Source organism: Microtus oregoni, unplaced genomic scaffold, assembly GCF_018167655.1.
Source record: "Microtus oregoni isolate MIOR12 unplaced genomic scaffold, Mior012 000038F_ref0000394, whole genome shotgun sequence".
Lineage (NCBI taxonomy): Eukaryota > Metazoa > Chordata > Mammalia > Rodentia > Cricetidae > Microtus > Microtus oregoni.
In genome coordinates this window covers 564,460-587,103 of record NW_024543097.1, presented here as the reverse complement: position 1 = coordinate 587,103, position 22,644 = coordinate 564,460, and the positions used below count along the sequence as shown (strand labels likewise).

Here is a 22,644-nt window from a genome sequence, read left to right as displayed (position 1 = left end):
TGCCATGCTCCTGCTACCACCCTAGACAGTTATGCACATGCCCCAAAAGATCTCCTACATCCACTCTAGCCCTACAGCACTCCATCCTGAATAGGACTGCCAGATTGTCTCTTTAAAATATAAATCAGGTAATGTTTGCTCCCTTCCTTCCCTTTTAAAATATTTCCACATCGCCGGGCAATGGTGGCGCACTCCTTTAATCCCAGCACTTGGGAGGCAGAGGCAGGCGGATCTCTGCGAGTTCGCGACCAGCCTGGTCTACAGAGCTAGTCCCAGGACAGGCTCCAAAGCCACAGAGAAACCCTGTCTTGAAAACCCAAAAAATAAAATAAAATAAAATAAAATAAAATAAAATAAAAATTTCCACATCATCTGAACATAACAAGAAAGCAATCCTAACAAGACCGTTGTCCTCTGGTCCTTTCTTACCTTGAACAAATAACACAGCAGGAAATATGCAATACTTTTTCATCCACAAAATGTCTCTCTGTCCTTCACCATCAACCTGCCAAGGCCTTACGCACAGAGCACGCACTCCTGGGAACCCATCATAGGAGCATAATCTGTTCCAGTTGCTCTCCCTGGGTCTCCAAGTTCATCTCTCTCTCCAGAGGCCAAAGACGACAACTTGACACATAATTCTAAAAGTAAATCCCTTCAAGATTATTTTAAGTGTATAATGCCTGCTAAAAATCACACACACAAAGAGAAAGAAAATATGTCAGAAATAAAAGTCAGGAGTTGGGGAAGACAGAGGCACACAATAGTGAAGTATGCTCACCTTTCCTCTCAACAGAGAAAAGATAATATCTTAAGTTGATGGGAATCTAAAAATAGGACAGAAATAAATTATTAAATGTTATGAGAACTAAAAACAGAATTCAACAGCCTTGGAAGAGAGCTCAGAAAGAGACTTGCTATTCATCTTGTGCCACTGTAACTCTGAATTTTTAGACCACGTTGGGAAATGTAAGAGTAACTATGAATTTCACACAACACATTTATGCCAACGTCACACATGGAAATGTGCATCTTTACATATATCTACCATCCATTTTCCACCTATTATAACATTCCTTTGCCATGGAGTCCCAACATTGCCCTTAGGATTTGCCATGGAGTCCCAACATTGCCCTTAGGATTTGCCATGGAGTCCCAACATTGCCCTTAGGATTTGCCATGGAGTCCCAACATTGCCCTTAGGAATTCTACAACCCAGAAATTGTCTAGCTAAGGACTTCATGATAAGTCAGGGGTGCAACATAATCCAGCTAGCGGTGTTTCTATTTAAAACCACTCCTCAGCTTTGCTTTTCAAAACTCTTTTCTCATTGGGTCACTTTACACCATTTGTTCCTGAAGCCTGTCACTCCCCACACACACTTTCTTTGGTACTACATGTTCCTGTGAGTCTTTGATAGGGACACTTGAGTTGTGTGGAGGTTAAAGGCATCAAATATCTTCCTCAATGTTCCCCTCCGAATTTTCTAAAACAGAGTCTCTCACTGAACCTGGAACTCATGAGTTCACCTAGTCTAGCTGGCCAGTGAGCCCTTGGGATCTATCTACCCATGTCCATGCCCCAAATATAAGTTACAGACATGAGTTGTCATGGTCAGCTTTTCTTTACATGGGTTGTTATAGACCCAAACACAAGTCTGCACGTCTGCACAGCAGACTCTAAAATGAGCCTTCTTCCCACCATACCTATTTTTATTTTCAGATAAATATCCACAATTTATTATTCCTATTCTTTGTTTAATACCCCAGTTTCAGAAGGTAGCTATTGCACAAACAGAGCCAATCCTAGAAATTATGAGAGATCCTTCACTTGACAGCACCTATCTCTTTTTGAAGGACATTCCACAGATATACAACCTGTGAGTGTTGTATCAAATTAACTATCCCACATCAAAATTAAGTGACACATAACAATTCTAATCACTGGATCCCACACACCTTTTTGGCAAACTCCCAAGCGGATCCAAATCACACTAAAACATCCCAGTCTTCTTAGGTTTAAAATGACAAACTTTAAATACAGATAAATAACTTACCCAAAGTTGGAAGCCTATAGCATGGTTTCCTTATTAAAGAAATGTGTGCAAAAATTAACAGAAGGAAATTATCTTTATATTTATTATTGTTGTTATTGAAACAAAAAATGTTCTATATCTAAACTTACAGCTAACATGATGGTCAATAGTAAAGACTAAGTTCAGAAAGAAAATGAAGGTACTTATCTCTGCCACTTCTACTCAACACTATAATGGAAGTCTCAGCCAACGTAATTTGCTGTAGGATAATGCTCTTGTACACTGTAAAATTTGTCACTTGTGTTGGTTTTTTTAAAAAACGCTGGTTGGCAAGAAGTGATCACCAGACTAAGAGAATTCTGGGACGAAAAAATGCAAAGAAGCAGCAACAGCATCAACAACAATAACAACAAAAAGCCAGACGCAGAGGGAGCAAGATGAGAATGCCTTACTGAGAAAAGGTACCAAGCAATGTGGCTAAACATAGATGGGAATTATGGGTTAATTTAAGTTGTAAGAGAAAGTTAACAATAAGTGTGACCCAATAGGCCAAACAGTTTATAATTAATATAAGCTTCTGTGTTTCTTTGGGACTAACAGCTGCAGGACTGGGCAAGACATCAACTTTTGTCTACAGTAATTAAGCAAGAAAAAGAAATAAAGGCGTCCAAATTGGAAAGACAAACAGAAATTCATCTGTCTGTGCATGACATAATTTCATATACAGAAAATCCTACAGTCTACAAAAAGAAATCAAAGAGTAATAAATAAATGAATTCAGAAAGTTTGCAGAGCACAAAAGCCACACTCAGAATTCAATTTGAAGGGCTGGATGTGTAGCTCAGTGGTAAAGTGTTTAATAGAGTGTGTGAGACCCTGAGAAGATCCCCAGAACTACAAAATAATGTCTGATATCCTTGTGCTAGCAATAAACAATCTGAAAATTAAATTAATCAAACAACCCTATTCATAATGAAATGATGAATAAATTAAATATGCAAAAGATATATTTCTAAAACCACAAAACTAGATGAAAGAAACCTACAGCCACAAATATATGGGTATCCATCAGGGTTCATGGATTTAAAACTCAAGAGAAAAAAGTGCAAACACTACTCTAAGCAATCAATAGAGTGATCGAAGTCCAGAAATAGGAAAATCTGTCCTAAAGTTTGTAATGGAATCTCAAAAGACCCCCCCCCCAAAAAAAACAACCAAATTCACCTGAAGAACAGAGCCTACAGGTGCAGCTTAGTGGTAGAATATATGCTTATCATGCATGTGGTCCCTGGTTTCAGTCAGTGCAGGGGAGAGAGATCTGACTGACACTCACTGACTTCAAAACTTACTGCAAAGCTATGATAATCAAAAGTATGCTAGTGGCCTAAAGAAAGACATGGAGGCCATCAGAGTACACTATAGAACCTCACACAAATATAGTCAGACGGTACTCAACAAGGATACTATGGCATTTTACAGCAGAAAAATGGTCTTTTCAGCACACGATAGGAGAAAACTGGATATGCACATGCAAAAAAAAAAAATTTGGAACCTGACCTTCCATGACATTTATTTAAAATTTAAACAAATGGTCATCAAGAACCTAAACTTAAGCCCTAAATAATAACTTTCAGGAAAAAATGGGAGCAGGAAAAATTATGGGGGGAACCTCATAACACAGGAATTGGTAATGATTCCTTAGCTACTACACCAAAAGCATGGGCATCAAAAGAAAAACTAAATAAGGCATCACAAAAAATGATAACTTTTGCACATCAGAAAACACTATCTGCCTAGTAGCACAGGCCCATAATTCTAGCTATTCTAGAGGCTAAGGTGGGAAGGTTGCAAGCTTGAGGCCAACCTGGGACACAGAGTGAGTTCAAGGGGAACTGGACCACTTAATAAGACCTTGTCTCAAAATAAAAGTAGAAAGATAGATGGTAGAACCCTTGCCTATCAATCAGAACCCGTGCCTGTCATGCCTTTGAGCCAATTCCCAATGTAGGGAGGGAAGGGATGTCAACAGGATAACAGAGTCCACACGAGATGAAAGAAAACACTTGTAGGTCAAGAGACTGAGGATTAAAACTCAGAATATGTGAAGAATTTCTATATATCAACAACAGATAACAAATAAAAAGGGACACAGAATGAATAAGGAACTTCTCCAGAGGGGGAAATATATATATATCATCACTGACTATATCAGAAAATATTCAACCTTAGTAACACTGAAGAAATAAAGACAAAGCCTTGTGGACTTATCACTTGACACATAATAGGATAGTCAGTATCTAAAAACTGAAGATAAAAGGTCAACAAGGATGTGAAACCCTTACACAGTACTAGTGAGATTGCAAAATACTGCTATTATATATATATATATATATATATATATATATATATGTATGTATGTATGTATATACACACATACAGGTTTGTCCTCTCTTCTCTGCCCAGGAAGCCCAAAGTTTGCAGAATGGTGTATTTCCCTAAGAGTCCTCCCGCCAAAATTCTGTGAAGATGTCTGTCTGTTACCACTGCTGAGTCTCTACACTTGGCCCTAGATACCCAGAAGTAGGAAAGAGCCTCTTCCTGTGGAAATAAAAATAATAATTGGACCACAGAAACAGCCTCTCCCTTGGCCGAATCCAGAAGCATCAACTTCTCAAGTCACTGACCCATAAAAGCATTCTGGTCAGAAAGATGCCCTTTATTATATCACATCAGCAGATATGTTCAGATGATGCTCTTGTTTTCTATTGTTATAATTTAAAAATCCACTTTAATTCCAAGATTTAAAATTTTAAAATAAGAAAACAAAAACTTTTTATTAAAATGTGAATTAATCAAAGTACATAAGTAATTTTGGTATACAATTTTAATTTTTTATTTAAACAATTACATTAAATTGAATTAATTCATGTTGTAAAGTGAATTCTGTAAAGTATAGCTTATTATGTTTCAAATCACTGGAGAAACTGATATTTAAATATTATTCATTTCTCTAATTCATGTGCTCAAAGACATAAACATAAAGAGCATTAGCACGTCTATCTATCCAACTACAAGAGCAACAGCTTAGCTTTCTTTAGTGACCTCATCATTATCTGAGAAGATGGGAGGTTCCTGGGGTTGTTGAGCCGAGGTGACATAATCCAAACAGGATTTGACACCCTCGTTTTTGCCTGATGTGTGCAGAAATGACAAGAGTGAGAGGAGGGAGGTGGACAAGGACAGGAGAAGAGCTGACAAGACAGTGTAGGCAAGAGGTGATGGCACGCTGGACCAGCTTGGCAGAGTTTCTGAATGGCAGTGGACTCAGTGGCTTGAAGCGATGCTTTAGGAGAAAGAGGAGGAGAAGGCTCTTAGCCTGAGCAACTGCCTGAAAGAACACAGGAAGAACATGGAGGCTTGGGCTGACACAGGGAAATGTTAGCATGATCACGGTAAGCCTGGGTTGTCTCTTACATATCAACGTAGAACAAAGGGTAACAGTCGCAGGGCTAGGGTGACCTTCCAGGGAAGGTCAGGGGCCCTCAGACCTTACACTGAGAACAAGTGCTTCATAACGGTGAGTCAGCCTAGCTCAGGAACTTCTAACATATTAGGGTGTAGAAACACCCAGGAGAATCCACAAGCAGGGGAAATCTGAATGAAAAGACAAACTTATGGTCTCATACAGGCAGACTTTTAGATTTCAGTTATGCGTAAAGAATTTATTTTATAGAAAATAGGTTAGAGGTAATTATGAAGACAGTGTGGGAAGGGCTAGTTTATAAATACATTATTTGAGCAACAATATTAAATGCTTTAGTACTTTATTAAAATGATGGATACCGCCCAAATAAAAGAACAAGTAAAACGAAAAATAGGTATTAAATTAATTATAAGAGAAAGGAATAATGATTAACCATTTCTGAAAACAATTTTGCACACCATTACAAATCCAAAAACAACAAAATGTCATTTGACCATCTCCTCTGAAGGGAGCAAGTGATGGTGTTCCCACAGCTCAACAGGGATGGACGCTGCTAGCTTTTGTATGAACGTTCCGCAGAGATAAAAGGCCACTTTGTCACACAGGACAACGCACAGCAATTAGCAAAGCAATTAATGAGCGCTCACTACAAAGCCATCATTCCTAAGCGGTGGAGAATCTGCGCCAGCTCCTCGGGCAAACAGGCACACCGATTTTACCTCCTGGCCACGGCCTGTTCAACTGTATCCCACTGTGAAAATAAAAGCAAACTGTATATCTGTTATTTTCGTTCCTGTTTTGGTTTTTTCTAGTTGGCAGACATAGGCACACTCTATTTGTCACGGTCTCATCCTTGCTATCTTTTATTTCCAAGCCAAGGAACTTTCCAAAGGCAAATCTAAGTTGTTCTCAGGCTTGAGTTGGGAGAGTTGAAAGGAGGGAGAAAGGTGAACGGCGTCTTCCTGGGACCGTTCTTGGGGGGAAATTATCTTAATGGTTTTTTTATGTAGAGCACAAGCAGAACAAAAAGATGCCCTGAGGCTGGGGGGCATAGCTCAGTAGCAGGGCACTGCCTTGCACTCACAGGCCTTGGCTTCCACTCCTGCACTGCCAAAAATGAAGAGAAAGGTTTGCCTTTCAACTCACTAAGATGCCCCATTTCCAAATCTCACGTTTAGGGAAAGCTCCTCTAACGGCCACCATGGTTTGGCAAAGGCGACAGCTAATTAATTCATCTTGCACATCCTCCCACAGTCTCTCCTTGTCAGAGTCCCACCCCGGCCTCCCGGGAGCTGAGGCAAGCCCTGAGTCAACCTCAGTCTTTACGCCCGCTTCCACCTGATATGGACCCAACTCCTTTGCAGCTCAAACCAAGACTCTGAAAACCCTGAATCCTTCTTCATCACTAGCCACAAGGGTAGCAGGAGGGGACGAAGAATATGTCCTGATACTCCAAGCAGCCCTCCTCACACAGCTGTGAGAAACACCTCAGGAAAATAACCTAAGGAAAGAAGGCCCCTTGGCTCCTGTTCTCAGAGGCTTCCGCCCTGCTCAGCGGGCTCAGCAGGGGCACATGGCAAGCACTGCTCAGGTCACGGTGCCCAGGAAACAGCAGGGTGAAACACAGCCCCAAAATCTACTTCCCATAGCCAGGCCCCACCTCCTGATGTGTCCATCATCTCCTGAAATAGCAACACCAGCTGGGGATTAAGCCTTTTAACACACTGGGGGGGGGGGGGGGAGGGCATTTCATATTCAAACCACAACAATGGCCATATTTTTTTAAATCCTATTTGTCCCACAAATGAATGGATATACCGGGTCATTAAATGGCCATTTCCTTGCTTTGAGTTGAAATACCATCTTTGTATTGAATCGCGGGTTAGGCTGCATTCCACGTGCTGACAGAAAGGCTAAATTGGGAGTTCTGTCTTTTTTTCCTACTAAAAACTAAAGGGAGGCTGTACCAGCTTTACCAGTTCTTGTTAAATAAGCTTACTTCAGACGCCCACCTCCTTAAGCTGCGAGTTCCTATAAAGTATACAAGAATATTTTCCAAAAAAAGAAGTCACTTCTAAAATGAGCCGATGTCTGGCACAGCTTGGAAACACCAAACAAGTCCATCTCGCTTTTTAACATAAAGAAGGAAAACCTGATAGAAAAAAAAAATTAAATTAAAGGCTAACAAGGAAAGTGCCAGGCCTGGTGGGAAACCCCTGCAATCCCAGTGTTCTGGAAGCTGAAACCACAGTTTCTTAAGGGTAGCTTGGGCTACATTGTGAGTTCAAGGCTAGCCTGGGTTGCTTAGTATAAACCTGTCTCAAAAATTAAAAAGCAAGAAAGAAGATAAGGAGGAAGAGAGGAGAGGAAAGAGGGACAAAGAGGGGAATGGAAAATATAAAGACCTAAAAAGCCATTGAATGCAGGGAAATCCTGAAGACAGTGTGTATGGGAATATACCCAGGTACACAGCCCACGTGTCATTAGCTCACCTCATTAGACTTTTGATCAAGAAGATGAGTGTCTGGGCAGAGAGATGGCTCAGTGGTTAAGAGCATGCACTGCCCCTCTGAGATGGGTTCACATTGCCTGTAACTCCAGCTCTAGGGAACAGGACTCCCTCTCTTAGTCTCTGCAGTCCTGCATTCATAACCACACACACATACACACACACACTAATGTAAATATTTAAGAAGTATTTTGAAAAAAATTTAAATAAAAACATTTTTATCTAAAAGAGAAGGCAAGTTCTCTATGCCCCGTCCATGGAATTGTTATTAAAAAAAAAAAAAAAAGAGCAAGGGACTGGAAGTCTGGAGACACAAATTCCACATCCAGAACATAGAAATAATAAGCATCTCAGTAGTTTCGCTATGAGGATCATGTGTGGTTTTACGTATGACAACACTACTATAAAACTGTTCAAGTTTGCCGGGCCGTGGTGGCGTACACCTTTAATCCCAGCACTCGGGAGGCAGAGGCAGGCGGATCTCTGGGAGTTCGAGGCCAGCATGGTCTGCAAGAGCTAGTTCCAGGACAGGCACCAAAGCTACAGAGAAACCCTGTCTCAAAAAACCAAAAAAAAAAAAAAAAAGCTGTTCAAGTTCAATTCAAAAGCTATTGGGTTATATTCGCTGTTACAAAGCATTGGAGAGTTGAGCGTCAAATTAATTTATTGTGTTCTATTTCACTAAAAAAATAAATAGTTGGGAGACACATGGGGGGAAAATTATCTATGCATTCGGTGATTTACAACTAGGTGGACTCCATTCACAGTGGCTTTTTTATATGTATTAGCAAGCCTCTGTATGCTTTGAATACTACTGGTTAATAAAGAAACTGCTTTGGACCTATAGCAGGACAGAACTTAGGTAGGCGGGGAAAACTAAACTGAATGCTGGGAGAAAGGTGGCAGAGTCAGGAGAAGCAATGTAGACCCGGCGGACACAGACGCCAGAACTTTAGCCAGTAAGCCACAACCATGTAGCGATACACAGATTAATAGAAATGGATTAAATTAATATGTAAGAACTATCTAATAAGAATATAGAGCTAATAGGACAAGTAGTGGTTTAAATAATATAGTTTCTGTGTGATTATTTCAGGGGTGAGTGGCAGGGAACCAACAAGCGGACTCCTTACTACAGCCTGGTGACAAAGACAGCCCCAAACACCAACTAAGCAAGCCGGACAGCAACTTACCATGACAGTTTTTAAACATCCATACCGAGGGGAAGCAAGCTCCATAGAGATCCTGGAATTCAGCAGGCACTCAAAATATCAAAATCGATGCTTTTTCGTTGGTTTATTTTTTCTCCTCAGTGGTGCAAGAGATCAGACCCAGTGCCGGGCGAGCACTAGGCAAGCACCCTACAGCTGAGCTCTACCTCCAGCCCTCTTGGAGGGCTTTGGTTTTTCCCTGTTGCTGTTTTATTTTTGTTTTAGGTTGTTTTGTTGCAGCTGTTGTTTTGATTTGCTTTGTTTTATTTTTCGTGTATCAGCTGCTGCCCATGCTAGGGTCAGACTACTCCTGAATGTATCTTTACGCCTACTATGCAAAAATAAAAAATAAAAAAAAAGTCCAGAAGTATTGGTCACCTAGTCACCACTGTCCAGCTAGAATTTAAAGCTTGACAAGACTGGTCCCTTGGCAGGACATTGCCACAGAGATAAGTAAGAGACGAATGTCCCCAGCTGAGTAATGACAGATTTAAACTGGTCATCCTTGTGTTTAGCAGCCTACTGAGACTTAACTGTTCAGCAGTTACTGTCCATGGTGTAGAAAGGATGTGCTTGTGTTCCCATCCTTACCATCACAAACCCTTAGAAGACATTTCGTTTTGTTAGGGCGGTTCCTGGTACCATTAGAAAACGCTTAGTGTTAAGGTGGATCTTCTTAACGAACAGTGCATTTCACAGAAGAATTCAAAGAGGAGCCCAGTCCACCAATCTGTAATTTTCCAGATAAGGAAATGTGCTTCTTTGGCTCTAGCCAAAGAAGGAGTCAAGAAAACAAAACTTTGAGGACCTGGACTAAGTCACAGGTGCACCAAAGTGGGTTCCCAGGATGGAGACTTCTATCCCCGACCCCGCCATGAATGAGGATGGCTTTTCTCAGGATCATGACTCCAAATAAAAGATAATTTGATCTATCCTTCTTGTAATAGAATTTCTAGCATTAAACTCAATTAAAGTTGTACTAAATGTACATGAATTCTAAACACAAAGACTCCCCAGGATCGCTGCCAAACCCTACCCTCAGTGAGCTGTGGCAAAGGGGACCTGTGTCACCTGAGAACTGAATACTTTGTGTGAATAAAACTTTACGATTATGTACTTCATGATTTGTGTGCTTTCTGGAAAGGAAAAGAATTGATTCTGAAAGCTCAAACCTTAGGAACAACTAATTTTTCAGGCCTTAAAGATAGATTTGATGAGATCCTCCGAACTAAGCAGGAATTTAACAGAATTTGGCCTTCAAAGCCTCAAGCCACATTACTAACAGATCAGGGTCTTTCCAGGGACACACGCATCTTCTGAGAGTACCCCCAGATTTTGGACAGATACGAATAAAATCATGCACATAGACTTTTCCGTAGGCGGACTGACCTTTGGACAAAGAGACCCAGAAGAATGCTAAAAGAGGAAGAAGAGGGGCTCGTAGTCTAAGAGGAAAGCCGAGGAGCACACCCTGAGTCTGCCCAAGGAAAAGTTACCCAGCTGAAAGGATGCTTGCTGGATGTGGATAAAGGGAGTCACGTGATAGATGGATCTGTCAGCAGTGGGACTGATGGATTGACAGAGGCAAGAGGCAATTGACAAGAGCACAATGTAGAGAGGAGGGGTAGGCTCGGGGCTCAGCATCAAGACTTGATCACTGACTATTTATAGACAGGAAGTGAAGGAGAGAAGAGGCAAAGACGCTCCCCAAGTTCACTCTTCCATGCGGAGAGACAACATCCCAGAGAGAATGGGGATGATGAGCAGCTCTCTCCTTGCCTGAACTACTTCACGCAGACTGAAGCCACCAAACCTGGGCAATCACACCAGGCAAAGAGTCCTGGGTTATCTTCTAACGGGCTGAAAAGAGGGACAGTGGGCCACTAACCCTGAGAATTGAAGGCAGGATGGTAGCAGCGGTTATACAGTTGACAAGAAGGAATCAGGTCCTGAGCAAAAAAGCATTATTCAGGGCCACACAATGAAGCTGGACTTTGAACAGCATGCGTCAGCTGTGAGCTGCTCAGATTGATTCTGGGGGGAGGGGGTAAACGAAAATGGTCTAGACTTGATAGAAGAAAAGACTCAGAGACAAGGATCCAAATTCAAATATGCAAAGACACCAAGAAAGCAAAAGAAATAAAGAAGGTTACAACCGAGGCAGGAGGAAGCCTTAGTCTTTTGTCTCCTGCTATAACTGAATACTACAGACCAGATGACTTTGAGAGAACGTAGGTGCATTTGGCTCCTGATTCTAGAGGCTGGAAAGCCCCGGGCCATGGCATTGGCATGTGCAAAAAGGCCTTCTTGCTGCATCCCGACAAGACACACCAAATGTTCTAGCTAGAGCGTCTCTATTGCTCTCCACATAAAACCACCAATGCCATCATGGGGCCCCTACCATCTTAACTTGCTCCAATCCTAACTACCTCCCAAGGCTTCACCATCACATACCACTAAAGTATGAGTTTGAGAATAGCATTTCCAACACAAAATAGTGTAGAACACGTTCAAACCACAGCCTGTGGAGTAGAATTGGGACCCAGGCCAGTTCTTCTTCTCTTTGACTTCCTTGAGCAAAGGTTCCTCCCTTCTCTGCATGTCTACCATGTTCCAGCAGCTAGTAATGGCACAGACATGAACTACCCACCGCAGCACCTTGGTTCTGACACTCCACCAAGAGGAAGAGAAGGCTCTAAGTGTTGCTCTCTGCCTTTTCCTATCCTTATCTAAAGCATATGCCTACATTACCTCGATAGGACTCACTTCTTAACAACTGGTGCCCTTGTCACACCCAGAGTCCTAGGCCCACTCTGCCCTGTATGGGAGATCACTGTGTCCACTATCCTTGTTATTTTATCTTCTCCAGGTACCTGTCGGTGCTCAGAATGAATGGGCCAGAGTTGTTACCATCCTGTAGGAAGACGAGCTCTTCGCAGGTCACGGAATGGACGCTCGAGAGCATGCTCACTCCTTAAGCCCCCTCTCATGACTCGCCGTGTGATGTGGACTAAAGTAAAACTCTCCATCTGTCTCCAGTCCTGACAGCCTCCCACTTCTCTCGGCTCTCTCAACTGCACAGTCTATCAACCTTGGTCTCCCGATTTCTAGAGACTTACAAGGACCTTTTTCTCACTAACCACACCCCATCCCTGGTCTCTCAAATGCCTTACTGTGCTGTACCCTCCTCCACGCCCACAGCTGAGCGGTAACTGAAATGCCTGAAAGAAACACTGTGACCAGAGGAGGGGCCACCATAGAGGGATTTTTGCTTCCTTAAACAGGATAAACATATGTTTGCAACTTAGACAACGCCAAAACTCAAGACTAAAATTACCTCTCCTGATGATCTAGCCCAGCATCAAAAATAACTAAAAAAATCCGGAGGTTGTTTTCCAAGTTCAGTATGACTATAACATTAAATGCTATGGCAATCACTACATTCTTTCTGTATATTTTCTTATATATTTTGTTTACACAAAAATTCCCTCAACAGATACACTAGTCCAAGTCCCACAAATGACACAATAATAAACAGAGTTTTTCAAGTCACAAGCTTGCAATGATTGCCTAGAAACTCCTGGGAAACTTAGGAAGTTTGTTGAGGTCAATATCAAAGTCCATTTCTCATACAATCTTCCACCACAATAGAGGAAGGGATCTGCACCACTCAGACCTGGCATCAGACTCAGAGTTTGCTGATACAGAAGCAGGGATGCATCCATAGCATAAGACTTTACAAACATATCTTTGGCTAAAACTTGGACTTGTGAAAGGGACTTTCCGGCCAGATTCCTTTTTCCCAATTCCACAAGAGTGATACTTCCTCTTAGTAGACAAGGATCATAAAAACATATATCCCCGACTTCTAAAGATTATTAAAGACATCCTGCAGGAGAAACACTTGGGATGTAAAGATTATTAAAAACATCCTGCCGGAGAAACACTTGGGACCTCCTTGTCCCATACTGCTCTTCCTATTGCCGCATAACAAGAAGAACGGAGCTTCTGGCATCTAGAAAATCAAAAACTCAGAACTGGGAAATAGGATGATAGGGTGCATCATGTCAAATTCCCAAATAATCAATAAGAATATTGTTAAAAAAAACTGAAGTAAACTCAAAAGCATAATTACTATGGTCCAAATTTACTTACAGCCAGGATGCGGCTGTGGTACATATGTGTTTACCATACATGACTCTCTGGATTCAGCCCCCAGGAAGGAAGAAATTGAATTCACTAAATCATCTCTTTTTCTCCTCAGTCTGCAACCGTAGGGAGTAAGGAGCAGACTGTTTACCTAAAAGTCAGTCCACAGCAAGAGGTCAATGTTTCGGTGACCCCATTGATATCTGGGTCACATTCCCCTGACCCTAAGCTGTGGCTCGTGTTTCTTAGGAACAGACTTCACAGAATCACCTCAAAAAGGAGTGGATGAGTGAAGAATGCTCCTCACCTTTGTCCATTTTATTAGTGCCCTTCATCGAGAATATTTTACTGTGTGTAATAATCATATTATTAGTGCCCTGCATCAATATTAATACATTAGTGTGCGTAATAATCATATTATTAGTGCCCTGCATCAATATTAATACATTAGTGTGTGTAATGATCATATTATTAGTGCCCTGCATCGATATTAATACATTACTGTGTGTAATGATCAAATCATTCCTCCTAGATTCATAAATCTGGGCAAGTCTTGATAACAAAGAGACATCAGAACATGCAAAGCTCAATCTTCCATCTCACACAGCACTGCTAACATGAGTTGTCTGGGGCTTCCCTACACATCAAGCAACTGGCAAGTTCTTCACAATGAACAAGTCAGACGCTCTCTAATTCAATTTTGTTCTGACACTATACATCTGGAGATAGTGTCAGATTTCACAGGTTGAAGGCTGAGTCCCACAAGACTTCAGATGTCAGTCACAAGTCCCAAGCCAGAGCCTGTGCTGATGGAAGCTGGCTATAACTCAGGGGCCTCAGCACTCCCTGCTCAGGGTTGATTAGCTTGCTCAGAGCAGCTCACTGAGCTCTGGGGAAACATGTACTAGTCGCTATGAAGGACATTATAGAAAAGTCAGATGAGCAGACAGGTGGAAGAGATGCATAAGGCCAGGTATGGGAGTAAGGTGTTGAGCTTCCAGGCTCTGTTTGGGTACCACTCTATCTCGGAACCTCCACATGTTCAGTTACCCGAAAGCTCCCAGAATCCGATGCGTTTGCATCTTCAGGGAAGCTTTATTAGGTAAGTATGGTTGATTGTGTCACTAGGCACTGATGATCAACCAAATGTTAAGCCCCTTTCCTGATGGGCAAGGCTGAAAGCCCCAACCCTTCAATCACGCCTTCTTCTTTGTAGAGGCTAGACCCCCAGGCTAAAGCTTCCTGGAGGGACCCGGCCTCCAGTCACTATAGTGCTGTCCCACAAAAGAGCGGCTCAGGACCTGATGGTTTCAGGAAGACTGAACTTGTGCAACAGAAAATAGGACGGACAACAGGTCTGTATTTTCCAGCATCACACGAAATGACTAATTTCTGTAGCAGGCCCGAAAACTGCTACATCATACTAAACTGACTTTATAATAAACTATCAGCCAATAAGACTATCTATAAAGGAATCTTAATTTGGGAAAGCACCAAAAGCCAAAAAAAAAAAAAAAAAAAAAAAAAAAAAAAAGTTTAGGTCTGAGGGGCTTATTTATTCTCTGCCTTCTTTAGCTATCTTAGTCTTTGTCTCATATCCTGGCATAGTTATAAGTGTACTCACTTCTCTCAAAAATGGAGCTGTTTGGACAACTGTTTCTACAACATTTCGACTATGTAGAAATTGAAATAATTCCTGTTATAGTTTGCTTTCTGCGGCTGTGATAAAACACCTTGACCAAAGCAACTTGGGGAGTAAAGAGTCTATTTGGCTCACACATTCCGAATTGCTGTCTATTACTGAAAGAGTCTGAGTAGGAACTCAAGCCAGGAGCCTGGAGGCAGGAACTTAAGAAGAGGCCTTGGAGGAGGGCTATTTACCAGCTGTCTTATAGAACCCAGGACCACCTGCCCAGGGGTGGCCCTGCTCACAGTAAGCAAGGACCTCCCACATCAATTACTAAACAAGAGGATGTCCCCAAGAGTTGCTTGCGGGCCATCTGATGGAGGCACTTTCTCAGTTGAGATTTCCTCTTCCCAAATGTTCTTAGTTTGTGTCAAATTGATAGACCAAAAAACTAACCTGCACAACTCCTCAGCATTCCTTGACAAAAAGAAAGCTATGATTTTCAAACCCAATAACATATACCGAGGTGGACTGCACACGCAGCTTTCAGACTCCCCAACTGTGAAAGAGTTAATCAGCATTTTAACTTTCCATGCATCCAAAGCAAGATTATGAAACTTCTTCAGACATAAATGTGGAGCTTGGCCTTGCGACCTAGATTTGGGAAAGCCCCATTTCAGTCCTCCCTCCCCAGTCACAGGGACTCAGAAGGGAGGCACGGTGACTCAGCATGTCTAGGGCGTTCATTAGAATGTGCCTCAGCGCAACAGAACCCGAGTGCAGGAAAAGTTCAAGTCCGCAGATATTAAAACCAAAAACTAGTTTTTAAAGCAATGAGGATGCAATTCTATGCTTTCTCATTGTAACTTTTGGGAGGCAGCAAGCTGACAAGTCTCTCATCACTGATATGAAGCAAACCATCATAGGAGCCACTGGAAAACATACAATATTCCTCCATCCTAGTTAGCAGCAGAAACTCCATTGTGGCCCAGACTGCCAATCTGCCCTGAGCTACTACCCAAATTACCTAAGGCTAGGCTGCAGCCCCCTAACCTTCACATAGCCGCAGCATGCCCCCAACCCTGCACACAGCACCCCCAGTCTCTCACACAAGCATTCCACTCTTTTCTGATTGGTTGGCCCAGAGCTGGTCCGAGCCACCAAATCACAGAACTCCCTGACAGGCGGAAACTGTGTCACCATCAAAGTGCCCAGCTGCTTCTCCCAGTACTACACTCTGATTGGATGGGACTCTGGAGCAGGCTCTGAGGTCCCTGCCTCAGAGACACAGTTTAGAACCCGAACCCTGCCCCCTCCCTGATATCAGGTTTCTCCTAAATGAATTTTTGGCTTGCTCGAACCTGGTCTTTTGTGGTGAATTATTTTCAGATTCTTGTATGTTAACAATATTTCTTATCAACCAGTTTAAGAAAATCCTAAAGATACCAGGGAAAAGGAAACCGTGGACCATAAAAGGAAATTTCACGTGGCACCAAATCAGATCGGCACTATTAAAATCTGACCCAGGCACATCTCAGAATCTTGCTTATGCCAAGCCTGTGTCTCCTGGAGAATAACTACGACTTTTTCATCCTTGCAACTCTTATCTCTTATCTGTGAGCCCTTACCATACAGCTTTGCATATGAGAAATGTATAACAGATATTGACGGAATTAAGAAAAAAAAAGAGTTTTGAATATTATTCCTGCCTAAACATTCTTTTCAAAAGTCAAAAAGAAGTCCATCTATGGGGGAGGGGCTGTCAAGAAGCTTAGTCACTTCAACGTCAAACAGGAAGACTCTGTGCCTCTATATAGTGACAGGTAAAAGTTCAACAGATATTACTATCATTAAGTCAGACATATGATGTAAAATCACACCCACAAGCAAAACAGCCATCTAAGGCTAGACCACCGGGCAAGCATCAGTCACAGAGTTCAACGCCCAAGTTAAAAAGAAATTCCACCAAAGCTTCTTTCAGATCTCGGCTAAGGAGGGCTTAGACGTTCTTTAAAGCCAGCCTTGGAGCAACTTTGGCCTTCCTCCAGCGCCCTGTGCAAAGGCCCTGGAGTTTAAAAACTATAACCACAGAGCACAGCCCATCCCCCACTTGGCACAAGGATCATTTATAAGGGAAGCTATTTAGTCTTCAATGCTTGCTTGACCTTGGATGTCTCTTCCTAAAGACAACACCCACTCCCTCCACCAGTAAGACGTGAAGTGTTAGTTGCTCCTCTGATACAGAAAACCTTCTGAGGGAAAGACTTGGCCAAAGAGAAGTTCATGATCTGAACCACAGTGGGCAAAAACCCCTTCAAAATCACATGAACAAGCCGAACAGCGTTAACGAAGTTATTCAGTAGGAAGAAAGCTTTGTTTCAGGACCTCACTTGTTCTAAAAATAGTAACAATTAACAGTTCAAATCCAAAAGCTACTTTACAACCTTCAGAAGAGTCGTCGAAGGCCTTGTATCCTTATCTACCCATTTATGAAATGGGGAAGGACACTGTACTTACCCCTGTTTCAGTAAACTAACCACACACTGGTGCAAATCACAGAAGCTTGGCCTAAATTCTACATGCTTTAACTACTTCCTTCTCTTGCCAACTGAACAGGAACTGTTCAGAAGGAAATACATAACATAAGGAGTCTGTTTTCTTTTTCTGCACCTAATACAGAACAGAGGCTCCACCACGTCACTGTGTAGACCTGCTTCGGGTCCAATGACACAGGAGAACGGATCCCATAAACTCTTGGGACATTAAATACTTCTGTCTTCAATCGAGTCCCCTTTTCAAGCGCAATACCACTTTCTAAACCAACCTAGAAGTTCCTGTTCCCCATTGACGCAGAGAGTCCTCAAGGATGATGTCAACCCAAACTAGTTGTTATCTTAGACAAGTCATGGTTTCCTCTTCTTCAGAGCCTCTTGAAATGCCAGATTGTTTACTGACAAAAAAAATATCATGGCAATGCTGCCATGCCAACCCAATGCCCAGCTAAAGAAATAAAGTAAACTCAAATGCAAGTTCTACACAGAAACACTGCTGGGGAAGCGGCAGCCACACTGCCTATCGGCGAGGCCTTCTGTGGACAGACTGCAGGGAGTTTTTATCTCCAGAAAGGTAGATCCCTGCATCCTTATGTAAAGGTCCCCAAAACAAGTACGCTCTACTGTTTAATACCAAAGCACCCGAGGGACACGGGAACCAAGTTCCTCACGGGACATCCGAAATTGTTCAGTTTCATTTAGTCAAAGAAACAAACAGTTAACCCTGCCCTGGTCGATCCCAAGTTAATTCCCTCTGGTTTCTCTTCTATCATCATATTAATTGCTTTCTTAATAAAATGCTGCTCTAAAATTTGTGAAATCAGATTCTGGCAGAAAGTCAAACCGAAGGAGAAGTCTTCATGGCAGCAACCCGGGCCTACTCAGCCCCTGCCTACCTTACTGTGTTTCTGCTGGTGTCTGGCCTTTGTGTTGAGCACATGATAAGGGCTTTCGGAGTCCTGGTTGATGTAATATACCAGTCTCGAAGGCAGTGTGATTTCCTTCTGCACTGCACTGCTGGAGCTGGTATTGCTGCTGCTGTTCTGTTGCGAGGCATTGCCTTCATTTGCCAGGATTCCCAGGTTTTTCTCTGCAGTTTCATTCCAATGCAGAGCTGGGGGTGGGGTGGGGTGGGGGGGAGAGCAAAAAGCACAAATATACACAAACATACACATAGACATCCAGTAAGTATGTACATTCTAAAATGCACCTTTCCGTTAATTGCATTAACAAAGTTTTCCTATTTATAAGGAGGTAGGAAGTGGAGACGCAGAAAAACAAGTGATTGTAACAGTGGGATACTCTGGGTAAGTTAGGAGCCAGGGAAGCTTATACAATCGTGGTTCTATATTATATATTATACTATAGCCATTGTAGACCTTCCCTAACTAGTCTTCGATCTGAATGTCCCAACTATGAGGGGGTAGGGACAGAAAAGGCTTAGAGAAGAGTCAGCAACTGGACATGCTCAAGGGTCCTGACCCTCATCCCCTCCCTCTTTGGAGGTCAGAGCAATTCAACTGGACCAAGCTCAGCATCCTGTCTGGGAGCTAAGAACATTCCTGACATGTCTTGGGGGCTGAATTCATGAACCTTGAATGTAAAGTGATTCTTTCAACAATATATATATATATGATTTCCTTTTCTTTTTTAACTTTGAGATGAGGGAAAAAACTGTTTTGTCATAAAGGGCTACAGAAGTTGGCAACTTTCCAAATTCTTTTTCTTTGACTTCCAAGGTCAGCTTTCTGATTTCAGTGACTTCCAATCACCAGTGTGCTCAACACTGTATTATTCTGATTGCTCATTATGACAAGCATTTTGGGAAAACACAGTCAAAGGTCATGCGCAAAGTGTGTCTTGGAGACTTTCATTCTCTGGTCCCCAAAGTATGCCTCCCTCACCTGAATTCCAACAGCAGACACTAAACCTAGTGGGGAATTTGAAGAAACAAGCATTTGCCACTATTATTGCATGCTCCCCGCATTCGTAGGAAGGTTCCCCAAAGCAAGAAGCAACTTGCTTGCTCACTGCGTATCCCTGTCCCTGGAAGTTACATAGGGAGCGCTAAAGGACTCAGGAGCCACGAAATACCTCTGGGTGGAACCCACAGTCACTGGAATGGGTCTTTAGTGAATGCAACAGAAACGGACTTCCAAAAGTGAACTAGCATGAACCTGGGCTTGGGACTGAGAAGGGTGCACAGGTCGACAGAGAGGCGCTCAAAGGCCAGGCTGGGGACCCACACGTTCAGGGTACACGCACCTGCGTGCCCTTCTCTCTCCTCCCAAGGGCCCCATGGAAAAGGCAACGAAAAGGGCACCGGCCATACCCACCACTGGGCGCAGAGGCCCCCCAGGCGCGGGGCCGGGACGAGGCGGCGAGCGCTGGCAGCAGAAGGACGAGGAGCAGGCGGCAGGGTGGCGCGCGGGCCAGCACCGGGCCGGCGGGGCAGCGACAGGGGCCGCGGGAGGCGCCGGCCAGGCTACAGCCCGCCAGGGGTAGCCGCCGGGAGCTGCTGCCGGGCGGCTTCATGGCTCATCGCTCCCGGGCGCCGGTCCGAGTGACCCGCGAGAGCTCCGGGCTGGGCTGCGGGGCGGCTGCGGGCGGAGCCGGTCACGCCGGCTGGGCGCGCATGCTGCGGCCGCGGGCAGGGGTCAGGGGCCGGGGGCTGGGGGACAGCGGCGCGCCCTCCTCGGCTATTTCCGCCTTTCGGGAAGCGGCCTGCAGAGAGGGTCCCCTCCGCTCAGCCAAATTAGACCCTCCCCAGTGGCTGCACCCTCCCAGTGGCGGGCGCGGCCGCTCCTGTGACTGCGGGGGTTGCTGCCGGGCCTGAGGATGCTGAAGAGGAGCACGGGAGCGAGCGGCGCGGGCACGCGCGGCGCGGGCACGAGACACGGGGACGCGCAGCGCGGTACTGCACCCCACCCTCCGGGAGCGCGCCCGAGCGGGCTTTCGGGTGCGGATGCTGATGCTCTTGCAGATGCTGATGCTGTGGCCCGCATGGACCACACTGCGCATGCTCTACTGTGGGAGCCCCGGGGAGGTGTGTGTGGGGGGGGGGGGTGCAGAGTGATACAGCATCCCAGGCAGCATCAAAAAAGATGGTGGCACCTCCAAGGATGGGGGTAGGGGAGAAACAAGCCTACAGTCAGGGTTGAACCCAAAGAGAAAAGGGCAGACGATTCCAGTCCTGGGGTGGGCCTGATCTAGCAACAACTTGCCAAGGAAAACGACCCATCCTCAACACTCACTTCTATGCCAACCCTCTCCAGCACAGGGAAAACTGAGTCCACGCATTTTTCCTTCTAAAATCTTTATTTACTTCCTTCCCTCAAATAAATATAAAGGGCCGCTGCCGGGGAAGTAAAAATAGCTGTGCTCCTCATAACGAGTGGGATGACAGTGGGAAGCTCTGCGGAGCATCCGCAGGCTTGCCTATATGGGCATGGAGCCACTGGGATCCCTTTGCAGGGTCGTAGGTCCTTCCTGTGTGTGCCCATGGGTTTGAGGAAAGCTAAGTTCAGAAAGTATGAGGGGCCATGTCTGGAAAAGAATAAATACGGAGGAGTAGAAACCAATCGTGGCAGCTATCTTGGGAAATCTATCGTCTGTCAACCTACCTTGGCGGTGGACAGACATTTCTGAGAATACATTTCTATTTATGGGCTCCAGTCTTACCTTGTTCAGAGAAAGGGGATACTTTCTCTCACTTCTGTCAATTCCCTGGCTTGGGTGGGTTAGTAGCCGCTGCTAATTCTGGTAGTTCAAATTAGAATTCGAGACACATTTCTACCACCAGACTTCAGTAATACCAGCATTGACATATACACTCTACCAAGGATGGCTAAGTAATAACAGTGGTATCTTATTCCACTATCTGTATTTAAAATAGAGGGTCGGGGAGGGTTCAAGAAGTTAACCCAAACCCTAAGCATAACTCTAACCCGAACCCAAAACCAAACCCTAACCTGAACCCTAACCCGAACTCTAACCGTAACCCTAAACCTGACCCTAATCCTAAAAAAGAAAAGAAGCTAAGCTTCCATCACCATCACACTGTCAAGACTGTTTGCTGCCTTCTCCGCTCCAGCTTCACCACAAGAACTTCCGGAGAGAGACAAGGACGGACAGACCTGCACACGGACCTCAGATTGTTGGGGTGTCGGATATTAATTTTAGCCTTTTCATTGCAAATTTTGGCAACTTGTAATTAGTATTAACACTACACATACACACAGAGAGACTCCGTATGAGGCAGTCACAGTTTTCCTTTTCATTCACATTGTAGCCCCAAGTCCTAACATGATATTTACTGCCCAGGGAACTCTCTTGGATAACAGTGAGTCAGCTAGGAGGCTGTGTAGATTACCCAGTACCATGGTGTAGTCAAGCTGCTGAGCGTGTAGGTGTCTTTGCCCCCTAAGGCCAGTATTCCTGCAAAGGTCTTGCTCAAGAGGGCAAGGTGGCTAGGTTGTCCCAACTTGTATTTGTTATACTACGCATCCTGGAAATGAATTTGGGAGAATAAAACCAGAAAGAAGACAGCCAAGGACTTTGAAGGGAAAAGGAAATGAAGGAGAAAGTGTCTCGGCACAAGTTATTTCAAAGGCATGGCTCATAACCAAGCGACACTCTCTCAGTCTGCTCACTAAGTAAACCTACCGTCTGAGCTGGGCTGACGGATCACCACCGTTACAACCCACCAGCCTACGCAGAATGTGGTTCCATTCGGTTTCTGATGAGGAGTGGGGATATTTACAAGGAAGGATGCTGATTTATGCTTTGTAATGAAAAACAGCATTTATATATAGCAGTGTAATGCTTACAGACGCACTTGGAGGCAAGGCAGTGTCTCCAGCAAGTGAGGCAGGAAATGAGTAAACCACAAGGAACGTTTATTAATTAGCATTTGCTATTTAACCTCTACTTAAATAAAGGTCAACAGAATCACATATTCTTTAGTTGCCAATTTATTATATTTATCATTATTCTTATTCTTATTATTAATTTAAGATGTTTCATTGTGATAGAGTTTACTTCTGAATAGTCCCATTTTTGCCATTGTGGTGTAGAT

General features: G+C 43.7%; 1 protein-coding gene across 1 annotated transcript in view; it reads right to left on the bottom strand.

The window, feature by feature from the left end:
- Adam23 (ADAM metallopeptidase domain 23) overlaps window positions 1-20,513 on the bottom strand; it is a 159,133-nt gene extending 138,620 nt beyond the window's left edge. The window contains exons 1-2 of the mRNA XM_041631816.1: window positions 19,904-20,513; window positions 18,464-18,681 (exon numbers count right to left, since the gene is read on the bottom strand). Coding sequence (XP_041487750.1) covers window positions 18,464-18,681; window positions 19,904-20,102 — 417 coding nt within the window. The 5' untranslated portion in view covers window positions 20,103-20,513. The remainder of the gene's footprint in view (window positions 1-18,463; window positions 18,682-19,903) is intronic.
- Window positions 20,514-22,644: the final 2,131 nt, after the last annotated feature.